Source organism: Tetrao urogallus, assembly GCF_951394365.1.
Source record: "Tetrao urogallus genome assembly, chromosome: 19".
NCBI classification, from domain to species: Eukaryota; Metazoa; Chordata; class Aves; order Galliformes; family Phasianidae; genus Tetrao; species Tetrao urogallus.
In genome coordinates, this window is record NC_136832.1 from 5,020,384 (window position 1) to 5,031,483 (window position 11,100).

At 54.8% G+C, this 11,100-nt stretch overlaps 3 protein-coding genes across 3 annotated transcripts in view; all 3 read left to right on the forward strand.

Annotated features, from left to right (window-relative positions):
* COL27A1 (collagen type XXVII alpha 1 chain) overlaps positions 1-1,306 on the forward strand; it is a gene marked incomplete at both ends in the record, with an annotated part of 124,429 nt that extends 123,123 nt beyond the window's left edge. Inside the window, 2 exons of the mRNA XM_079544868.1 lie at positions 287-505; positions 1,160-1,306. Coding sequence (XP_079400994.1) covers positions 287-505; positions 1,160-1,306 — 366 coding nt within the window. The remainder of the gene's footprint in view (positions 1-286; positions 506-1,159) is intronic.
* A 2,928-nt stretch (positions 1,307-4,234) lies between these two features.
* LOC306953801 (alpha-1-acid glycoprotein 2-like) lies at positions 4,235-5,626 on the forward strand (the record flags this gene model as incomplete). The annotated part of the gene is made up of 6 exons (XM_079544792.1): positions 4,235-4,357; positions 4,457-4,599; positions 5,038-5,108; positions 5,191-5,292; positions 5,381-5,481; positions 5,555-5,626. 6 exons carry the CDS (start codon positions 4,235-4,237, stop codon positions 5,624-5,626), a joined length of 612 nt encoding a protein of 203 aa, XP_079400918.1.
* Positions 5,627-6,547: 921 nt separating this feature from the next.
* LOC306953720 (alpha-1-acid glycoprotein 2-like) lies at positions 6,548-9,242 on the forward strand (the record flags this gene model as incomplete). The annotated part of the gene is made up of 6 exons (XM_079544692.1): positions 6,548-6,673; positions 7,066-7,205; positions 7,288-7,361; positions 7,541-7,651; positions 8,427-8,530; positions 9,138-9,242. 6 exons carry the CDS (start codon positions 6,548-6,550, stop codon positions 9,240-9,242), a joined length of 660 nt encoding a protein of 219 aa, XP_079400818.1.
* Positions 9,243-11,100: the final 1,858 nt, after the last annotated feature.

The window sequence follows — 11,100 nt, forward strand, 5'->3', positions numbered from 1 at the left end:
TCTGGGTCCATCTGCAGTGCCCAGAGCACGTTCAGAACACTCATCATTTTCCTCCTGCTTAAGGGCTTGCGTGTTTATTGCAAAAAATAAAGGGCCTGCTGCCTCCTCATGACAACAATCCAGCTCAACTTTGTGTTGGGTCTTCTTGCCCATACTGACACCAGAACCAGTTCTGGGCTTGGACATCCATGCGTGGCCACTCACAGAGTGCAGGGAACACCTCTGCCCTTGCACTGAAGGACCGTTCTCTCTCCCAGCCTTGCTAACACCCCTGTCACCTTTGCAGCTGGATTTTGACATCGGCAGAGTCCAGATGAACTTCCTGCGCCTGCTGAGCTCTGAGGTGGTGCAGCACATCACCATCCACTGCCTGAACACCTCTGTCTGGAGGGAGGGCTCTGCTGAGAAACCTTCGCAGAAAGCCGTGCGCTTCAAGGCGTGGAACGGGCAAATGTTTGAGGCAGAGGGGAAGCTCAAGCCGGAGGTGGCAGCTGATGATTGCAAGGTACGTTGTGCCCAAAGAGAGGAGAGAAATGCCAGGCTGAACCCACCCAGCACACACAGCAAGGCTGAGATTGTGCCAGTGCTTTTTATTCCATGGCCACCTGCAAAAAAGGGGGAGAAGGGTCTAGGTGACCTCTTCCGTGATGCTATTTCAAGGTGTTACCTTCTACTCAGCCAGGAGAAAGTGTTCCCCAGAATGCTTTTCTGAACTAGGCCTACTCAGGGCTTTTCAGTCGTATGGCACAGTGAAACTCATCATCTCCAGCAAGAGGGAACGGCCCCAAGGTGAGCCAGGGGAGGTTTGCATTGGATATTAGGAAGAATTTCTTCTCAGAAGGAGCAGTGGCACAGACTGCCCAGTGAGTGGTGGGATCACCATCCCTGGAGAGCTGTGTAGATGTGACAGTGAGGGACGTGTCAGTGGAGGTTGGTGGCCCTGCCTGTGGTGGGGGGGTTGGAGGTTCATGATCCTTGAGCTCCCTTCCAACCCAGGCCAGTCTGTGATTTTGTGATTCTGTGCCAGTGGGCATAGCGGGTAGGGATGAGTCGGTGGTTGGGCTTCTTAGAGATCTTTTCCAACCTCAGTAATGGTCTGATTGTAAGATCTGTCCCACAGCTAAGCAGCTCTGTCTGTCTTTCCCTCCCCCCTGTGCAGATCAAGGATGGACGCTGGCATCGGACTCTCTTTTCCTTTCGGACGCAGGACACGCAGCAGCTGCCGATCGTCAACATCTACAACCTTCCCCCATCCGAGCCAGGAAAGCAATATCACCTCGAGGTCGGCCCCGTGTGCTTCCTTTGAGCAATGCCATCAACCCGGGCTCCAAGGCTTTGACCCCACTTCTGGCCTATGTCTTTACACAGGGTCTCTGCAGCAAGGACAGCTGGGCTGTATCTTTTGGGTCAACTCTTGCTCTAGCCTTTGGCTCAAGGCCTCAAACAACCCGTGATCTACTGAACTCAGCAGGTTGTTGAAAGGAGGAATACGAAGGACGTAGGGAAGCGGGTGTCAGCTGGGACGTGACCGGTGCAAAGGGATCAGGGGACGAGGTGTCGCGCGGTTCCACACACAAAGCTTTTTCCATGACCAAAGAAGAAAACGTTGAGAGAAACCTCAAGCAACTCGCAGCATGTGGTTTCCCCACCCTCCCCCCCTATTTTTGCCTTACCTGGTTCCCGAGTTACCAAATGTTCTTCCCATTGACAAGTAATTCAGAGATGATAGGGCTTCCCTCGCAGAGCTGGGCGCCTCCTGGATGGCCGGGCTCTCCCAGGAGGAGCTGCAATGCGACTCTGGCTGCTCTGCGCACCGGAACCATTTTGATGTGCAATATTAGAAGAAACAAAATATATATATATATATATATATATATAAAATATTATTTAAAGCAAAAAGAAAAAAAAGGAAAAAAAAAAAAAAAAAGGAAAAAACTAAAGTTGCTCCTTCCATGGATGAGTTGAACCAACGTCCCTTCTCATGTGCATGGTGTTGGGGTGGGGGAGAGTCCCAAAGCTGAAAGGGGGGAATGGAAGGAGGAGAGGGGAAGAGATTGGTGCTACAATAGAGAGAGAGGATGGGCTCGTCTGATTTGTTTCTACCTCTCACTGTGAAATCTCTGGTGCTCTTAAAAAAGTGTGTTATTTTATATATATGATTTTATTTAAGGTTGTGAAGGTGCTACAGTGGCTTGCCACAGACCCAAAAAAAAAGCCCGTAGGACCACCTCTCTAGGAAGAGAGGAGGTTACGATCTACAGCTAAATCACAGGAACACCTTTAAAGGGATCTTTCCATTGCCATGGGTGCCAATGCTGCGCAACAACTCGGAGCGTCCGAGGTGCACCTTTCAGGCGACGATTCTGAAAGCCAATCTGCCTTTCGTTTGTTTGTTTGTTCGTTTTTAAATCAGCACTTCACTGCTCCGCTTGGGCAGCAGGGCTGCAGCTCACCTGCAGTGCTGTAGGGTGAAGCCTCGCTGCGTGGGCTCAGCTGCCCCCGAGCTCCTTTGCTGTATTGACGTTGACCCGCAGCCACGCATGCAGCTCTGAGCCCGTGTGTAAAACCCAGCCCTGCTCCCCTTCTGTCCGGGCCCCTCTGCCACATCTGAAAGCATGATGCCTTGTTTCAGAGCACGGCCGGGCTCGCAGGGGTTGTGTTTTGTTAAGTTGTGTAGAAATTTAGTCTCTGTATGTAAATTTGGAGGAATTTTTTTTTTTTTTTTTAAAGAGGATAATTATGGTAATCTTTAATTCTATATAAGGAATAATATTGATGTACTCGGAGCTGTACTGTATCGGAAATGCTTCAGCGCCCGTTTGGGGTTTTCACGTCTCCTAAGGACTATGGATTTTATTTTTTTGAGGAAAAAAAAAAAGAAAAAGAAAAAGAAAAAAGAAAAAAGAAAATGGATGCGTGTCTCTCTTTGTGCGTCCCCTTCCTACGGCCAGCAGCCATCGGCTGAGGCTCACAGGATCCATCTCACATACCTCACCCCGCTGTGCTGTGTTTGCTCCAGCCCGCAGTTACCCTTTGTTCTCATTAATGCTTTTTTTTTTTTTTTTTTCCTTCTCCTCTTTTTTTTTTTTTTTTTTAATTATTTTTTAATTTGGACTTTAAATAAATATTTAAAACTGAGGCAACAATATGGGACTTTTATGGGTTTTTTTGTTGTTGGGTTGTTTTGGTTTGGTTTGTTTGGGTTTTTTTGCTGTGGGTGCGAGGAGCAGCGATGCCCTATTGCTGGGGGTGTGGGTGCTGCTGTGAGCGGCCAAGGGAGCCCCAAAATCCTCCATCCCAATCAAGTGATGGTGAGCCCCTACCGTGGCCATCAGCACGTTCCTCATCCTCATCCCCATCCTGACACAGTGTGGGAGAAAAGGAAGGGGAAGGGAACAAGGGAAAGGGGGGAAGGAGAAGGGGAAAGGGGAAAGGAAGGCAAGGAGAAAGGAAGAGACGAACCTTTTCAGTGGTGAACCATGCATCACACCACAATGGCTCCAAGCTGACCGAAACCCAAGTTCTCCTCCCTCAGGAGGATTCACAGAACAGGATCATAGAACACTGCAAGTTGGAGGCGCCCATAGGGACCGCCGAGTCCAACCCAGGGCTCCACACAGCACCATGCAACCCTATGGCTGAGAGCGGGGTCCCAACGCTCCCTGAGCTCCAGCATCGGGGCTGTGCTCACCTCTCTCTGGGATGCAGCCTTTCCCAGCCCCTCCTCACCCCCCCCCGGCAGCCCCATGCCATCCCCTCGGGCCCCATCCCTGTTTGGAGCTGCGTGCTGCCACCAGGACCCCCTCTTCCTCCTCTTCTCTGGGCAGAACAAACCACAGCCCTCAGCCCCCACGCTGTGCCACCACCAGTGCCAGGATGGGTGTTTGTCTGCCCCAGGCACTGCAGGACACGGACCAACGCCTTCAGTGGCACTCACTGCCCTGCAGCGCCTTGCACAAACCAACCCGCGGCACTCGGCCCGACGCCTGCCCAATCAGTTATGCTTTCTGAGAACAAAAGTCCCCGGTGGTGAAATACAGCTTTTTTCATCTTTTCTGCCAGAAGAAAGCAATCTTTTGCCAGTTTAGTTCCCATCAACTGCTATTGCTTCATGCCTGAGCAAACAGCCCCGTGGTTAAATAAGCACGCAGGCTGTGGCAGGGCTGTATATAAGTGCCAGCGCGCAGCAGCATCCCACCCACACTGCAGCCTCACCACAGCCCCCCTGTGAGCAATGCTGGCCTTCCTCATCCCTGTCCTCTCCCTCACCATGGGGTTGGTGCGTGCCCACGCCACCAACTCCCCCACCTGCGCCCCGCTCGTCCCCGCCGAAATGGACAATGCAACAGTGCACAGGGTAAGAAGTGCTGCATTCCGTCCCTGGGAGCCCTCAAACCCAAACTGGGGTCAGGAGTGCATCTGCAATCCCTGACCCTCTGCTCTGCTCTGCCGGCAGCTGCTGGGGCACTGGGTGTACATCATGGGTGCCTCCCAGTACCCCCCGCACGTGGCTGAGATGAAGGAGCTGAAGTACGCGACCTACACCATCTTCCCTGGCAGGCATGAGGATGAGTTCAACGTGACGGAAATCATGAGGCTGTAAGGATGGGATGGGATGGGATGGGATGGGATGGGATGGGATGGGATGGGATGGGGTGGGATGGGATGGGGTGGGATGGGATGGGATGGGATGGGATGGGATGGGATGGGATGGGATGGGATGGGATGGGATGGGATGGGGTGGGATGGGATGGGATGGGGTGGGGTGGGGTGGGGTGGGGTGGGGTGGGGTGGGGTGGGGTGGGGTGGGGTGGGATGGGGTGGGATGAGATGGGGTGGGATGAGATGGGGTGGGATGGGGTGGGATGGGATGCTCCCAGGCAGCGGGTCAGAGCCACCCCTGAGCTGTGGGCAGGGAACAGACAGGTGGCAGTGGTCTGGCCAGCCCACCGAGGAGGCTGCAGTGTGTGTGGGACGGCACACCTTCTAGATATACATGGAGTGATTTGAGTCCTGTTTCACCTTCTGCCTCCCCAGGAACGAAACCTGCGTGGTGAGGAACACCAGCAAGATCCACGTCTTCCGGCACAACTCCACGTTGGTGCACGGTAAAGCTGCTGCCCCTCCTGACACCCATCCCCCAACCACCACCACGCTGCCTTACGGGAACACGGCCCCTCTGTCTTCCAGAGGAGGGGCAGGAGGTGTCCATGGCCGAGCTGATGCACAGCGACAAGGACCTGTTCATCCTGAAGCACTTCAAGGATAACCACGTGGGCCTGAGCCTCTCAGGTGAGCACACTGAGCCGGCGAGCATCCCAACACACACAGACCCTTTCATTTTCCCCTTTTTCCTGCTTTTACACCACTTTTCCTACAGCACGGACTCCCAAGGTGACCAAAGAGCAGCTGGAGGAATTTGAAGCCCAACTGCGGTGCCACGGCTTCAAGCTGGAGGAGGCATTCATCACCTCCCCCAAGGTACGGCCCTGCAGGCACGGGGCTCCCTGTGGGGGCAATCAGTGCAGGAATGAGCTCTGTGCCCCCTCCCCAGGATGCCTGTCCTGCAGCTGGCGAGGAGGTGGGCGAAGGCAGCACAGCCACCGCAGAGCCACAGCAGGGGTGAGCCCACATCCTTCTTGTGCCCCGCTCTGCCAGGGATGGCCCAATGAGGATTTATGTCTTCCAACGTCTTCACGATGCCCTTCGCAGAAGGAATTTGCTGCTTTTCTGTTCTCACGTGGACCTGGAATAAAGCTGTGTGTGACACCTGCCTGCCGTGCGCTCACCTTCATTGTGCCCACGTGTGGGATGGGTGTGGGTGGGCAGCACCGGCATTGGCTTTGGGCCCCATCCCTGCCCCAAATCAGACAAAATCCTGAGGATGGATGGCTCACACTCACCAAAATGGGCCATGGCTCAGGAAGGCAGTGATCCAACCCCTGGGTTTGCTTCCATGAGCAGCACCAAAGCAGTGCTGCGTCCAATCTAGTGGGTATGTGGGATGATGTGGGGGGCCACGAGCAGGACAGGAGCTACTGAGCCCCACAGCCATGACCAAGAGCAGGATAAATGGGGTTACCCTTCAGGTTTAGATCAGACACAAAGGAAAACCTGTGAGGAGAAGCAGTGGTGGAGCTGACAGTTCCAGCTGGGACTCAGGCACAGGATGAGTCCCCAGCACACACGCCCTGCTTGGGGCAGCCCCTACAGCCCTGCCAGCACCATTTTGGCTCAGACCCAGAGCTGGCAGCTCCCTATGCTCCATATTCCAGTAAGCAGCACAGTTCTTCATTTGCAGAGCAACAACATTGGCTGAAATTGGGAAATTTAGGTCAGATTTCATCTTTCCTTGCAGGAAGTGCTTTGCCCCACTCCCCTCCTCCAGCCACTGATAGCACCATGCTGGGTTGGCTCCCACCAGGGCCATTTCCCCGAAAAGCGCCATTGCATCACAGGCCCTGCCGTGCAAACAAACAGCTGAGGGAGCAGCGTCCATCTGTCCGTCCGCACGGCGGCTTCTCTCATTCTTCTCCCCCCAGCAGCCATGGCACCAACCAGCGTCTCCACCACCCTCATCCTCATCCTCATCCTCACAGCTCTGCTGTCTGCAGCTGCCGCTCCCCACAAACCCACAGCACCCCCGAGCCTGGCCAACACAACGATGCCGTGGGTAAGGAGGGTCTGGGTGCAGGGGGTGTGGGAACTGCTGAATCGCAGCCTGAACCTCTGATTGACTGCCTGAGGCGAGCACTGAGTCAGCCCTGGGAGCACAGGTGAAGGCAATTCTCCTGTGCTGCTGGGAGGGGTGGAGCCTGGCTGCACCTCTCCTACAGCCCATTTAAGAGCTGACTGCCAGAGGGGAAGGGTCTCTTTTGGAGATTGCTCCTCTTGGAGTCTTCTTAGCAAGCCTAGGGTAAAGGTAAGCTTTCCACCCGTTCTTCTTTAGGGTGATAACCTGTTTAGCCTAAAGTGTATTTCTTAATTATAGCATCCTTATATTCATTGATTACGTAGGGGGGACTGGAAGGGACCCCCCCCACGCACCCTGCACCTCTCCCACAGCTGCTGGGGCTGTGGCAGTATGTGGCCGGGGCTGCCCAGCTCCCCCAGCACCTCCTGGAGCTGCTGCTCATCGATCACGGCCACCTTCGTGTGGAGCCCAGCAGCGGGCAGGAGCTGCTCATCACCCAGCACGTGGCAGCGTGAGGCACCCGCTCTCCATCCCCAGTCCTTTCCTCCCACCCCGTTCCCTCTGCGTGTGCTCCAGCATCCCGCTCTCTGCAGGGGTGGCCGATGCCTCTCCAACAACTCCACCTCCATCCTCCTCGGTGCCAACGGCACGGCGCTGCTCAAGGACGGTGAGTGCTGTGGGGCCGTGGCTGGGTGCGTTGGTTGGGAGGGCGTGAATCAAACGTCTATTCCAGGATGGAAGGGGCCACGTTGCTTCTCGAATCATTTCACAACCCCTCGGGGAGGGCTGTGACATATTTCAGAGCACTGATGCTGCTCTCACTCCCAACGCTCTGTTGTCTCAAAGCCAAGACGCAGCGCATCCTGGGGATGGTGACAAAGCTCAGCTCTGAGGACACTCTGCTCATCCAGCACCATGTGCACAGGGAGAGAACGTATTCAGCTCTGTATCTGTATGGTATGCAAACCCCATCCTCGAGTGACCTAAAGCTGTTGCACACAAAGAGCTGCCAGGTAAACCCACAGCAGCTCCAACAGCAACCTGTCATTTTTCCTGAGTCCTCTGCACAAGGATCGCAGGAATATATCAACATCCCATTAATTCGCTCTCTGCTCAAAGATTTAGATTTTAAAGACAAAACCTATTTGCAAAGAACAGGAAGCACACACAGTTTGCTATCAATATTGTTGTGAAATCCATCTTTTTCAAGCCAACTGGGATTTTTTGCTATTTGCTTCCCAGTGCAGAGAAGCACCAGCAGGGGCAGAGCTGGTTGCACCCACTATGGCCCCATAGGGAGGCACACCAGGTTGTGATTTATCCCTTCAAGAGAGTCTTCCAGTAGAGCTCCCCAATAGGGATCTCCAGTAGAGCCCTCAAGTAAGCTCCCCAAATAAGACCCCCATAGAGATCACCAATGTAGCTCCCCAGTTGAGTCCCCCCCATAGATTCCCCCAACAGAGACCCCTGCTACTCTTTTAAACTGCAGAGACATTACTTCAGAAAGTTCAAAGCCCCATTTGGCAAACCTACACCTGCCTGAGGCACGCATCCCTCCCAGCAGCACCAGTGAGCTCTGTGCAACTGGTCACAGTTAGCATGGAGGGTTAAAAAAGGCAAAAAAATGATGCTCAGGGTTGGGTGTGATGGGTGGCTCACACTCAGCATCTGTGGGAGCACAGGGATGAAATGCAGGCAGGGATGATGTGTGACAAACCCTCTGCCCTTGCAGCCCGCAATCGGACAGTGAGCAGCACGCAGCAGGACGAGCTGGGACAGCATGCAGAGAACCTGGGGCTGAGCAGAGGGGCTGTGGTTTATGCGCCGTGGAGGAAGGTGCGTCCTCAGCACTGCCTTGCTTCAATGGTTTGGGTGCCCTGAGACTCCTCGTGGCCACAACCCCAGTCCTGAGCCCCCCAGACATCAGAAGGCCCCCAAAGGGACTCCTGCTGCCTGCCCAGCTCCACACCTGCTCTCTGTAAAACAGAGTTTCTCCCTTCCATTTTCCACCCAATAACAAAGCACCCATGCCAGCATTACCCCAGCACAGCCCAGCCACACGCCAGCCTCCTCCCTACCTTTCCTGCAGGACTCAGCTGCACCCAGTGCACCCCAGTTCTCCCAGCAGAAGCCCTGCCTGGAGCTGGGGGCGCAGGGAGACTTGTGGGTGGACGATGCCAAATGGCAGCAATGGGACAGCAGGAGGGCGGTGGGGCTCCACGGGCTGCACCTGGAGCTGTGCACAGCTCTCACCCATCTGATGTGGGGGCACGGAGGGGTCAGCGCAGTGCAGAGCGTTGGGTGAGATGAAAAATGCACAGAGAGGCCCAGGTGGGGGGAAATCAGCACAGGTGTGGGATATGAGGGCAGAGGAACACAGAGGGTTGGGTGACCTCTGCCATGCACAGCTCCATTCATCCCTTTGTCGGTGACTGTTTTGAAGGAGCTGTGCCAACCGGGAGAAAAGGAAAGGGTGGAAGAAAGGAAGGATGGAGGAGCGCAAGGCACGGCCCTGCCGAGCACCCCGACGGGTAGCCTGCGGCAATAAACGCTTTGCTCAGAGCTGTAGCGCCACCTGAGCAGGGCCTGCAAAAACGAACCGAGCATCTGCTTTGTTTTGCGTGCCGTTGTCCCGGCCTTTGGGACCAGGCGTCCCGCAGCGAGCAGGGCTGCGGAGCCGGCAGTGGGTGATGGCGGGCGCTGCTGGGCACGGGCTGAGCAGATCCATGCAGGGTGGTGGCCGACCAGGAGAGGGCAATCGGCGCCCGCTCGTGAGGCTGTGCCCGGCTGCGGATCTCACCCATCCCACGGGATTTCGCTTCTCCAAAAAGGGCTCGGTGCGTTACGGCGAAGCGCCGGGGTGCAGCCTTGGCAGCCCATCCCCCCCGGGCAGCACGGTTGCTCCGTGGTTTTGGAAGCAGGAGGTTAAACGAGGCCAGGGCTGAGCTGGAAGGTAATTGAGGCTCAGCTCTCATGCAGCAATTAAGCACTGAAAATATCTCCTTAAAAAGGACGCGGAACAGCAGAGCCCTGCCCTGCCCCCCGCTGCGGCGCTGGGGTGTCTCTGCCCTGCAAGGCAGCGCTGCTCTATTGAGCCTTCACTAAAAGAAACCGGGCTGGAAGTGTTCTAAGAAGCGAGAAGAGCAGATCCACTCCTGGTCCCAGGGCAGGGCGCTGCCAACGCTCTGCTGACACAAGCCCACCAGCCGTACCCTCACCCTGCTGCAGTCCGGCAGCCAAAGCGCAGGGCAGTGGGTGCTGCCAGGTGCCCTGAGGACACCCTGAGTGACATCACGGAGTGCAGTCCTCAGATTGCAAAGAGCAGCACTTGGTAAGTAGATTTATGGATGAGTGAGAGCCTTGAATTGCAATTGGAGATGCAGGAAGCAACCCAACCCAGCCCAGCGGCACACTGCTGGGCACAGAGGCCACTCGCGCTGCCAGCTGAGGGCTCCTGGCACTTTCAGCTCACAGGTGGTTACTGTTTAAGACAGAAATGGAACAAAACCTCTTCTGACAATCTCTAAAGCCTGGTTCCTCCATGGGCACAGGCGCACTGCACAGTTCCCACATCTCCCTCTGAGTGCACACACTGAACAGACGAGCAAAACCCAGCAGCGCACAGCTAAGCTGACAGCACCCACGTCTGACCCTTCACCACCATTAATTGGTTTTGTTGAAATCTCATTTCCACTCTTCTTTCCGTCAGGAAGAGTTCTGCTCTCCCAGGTCCCTGTAGGGGAAACTGCTCCCACCATCAGCATCCGTGGTGACAACCATCCTTAGGAGGAAAAATCTGATCCCAGGCAGCACCAACCCTTCATAGAGAGACGTGGACACGAGGGGTCTCTTTGACAGACCTTTATTAGCAGACTGTTCCCTACATGAAGAATCTGAGTTAGATTTGCATTATAACAATTTGTGGTTACAGCTACAAAGACAGTTGTCATTTTGCATTGATTTTTGCATTCTGATATTCATTGTCTCATTAGGCCACACTGGTAGGAAGAAGCCACTGCAAAAATTTACCATAGATCTTAGAACAAAAAAAGAAAAGAAAGAAAGAAAGAGGGAGGTGTGAAAAAACTCTTAACCCCTGATGTGGGTTGGTGGGATTCCCACACAGCTGATGCTGACAGCACTGTCAGGGCAGAGCCTCATCTGAAAGACTCCCCATGAACCAAACTCAGCAGCAGGATCTGCTGACCCAAAACACAACTGCAGCACCTCGGGTCCCAGGGCAAATTCCCTCCCACCTCAATGGAAAGTTTTCTTCAGTCGCCGAGTTTTCTCCCTCCTCCCCCTTCACAGATTCCCAGGATCGCTCTCCTTCAGCCCCTGTGACACCCAACATGCACACACCTACTTTCCCAACTTCCCCCCAAACCCTCTCAGCCACGCGTGGA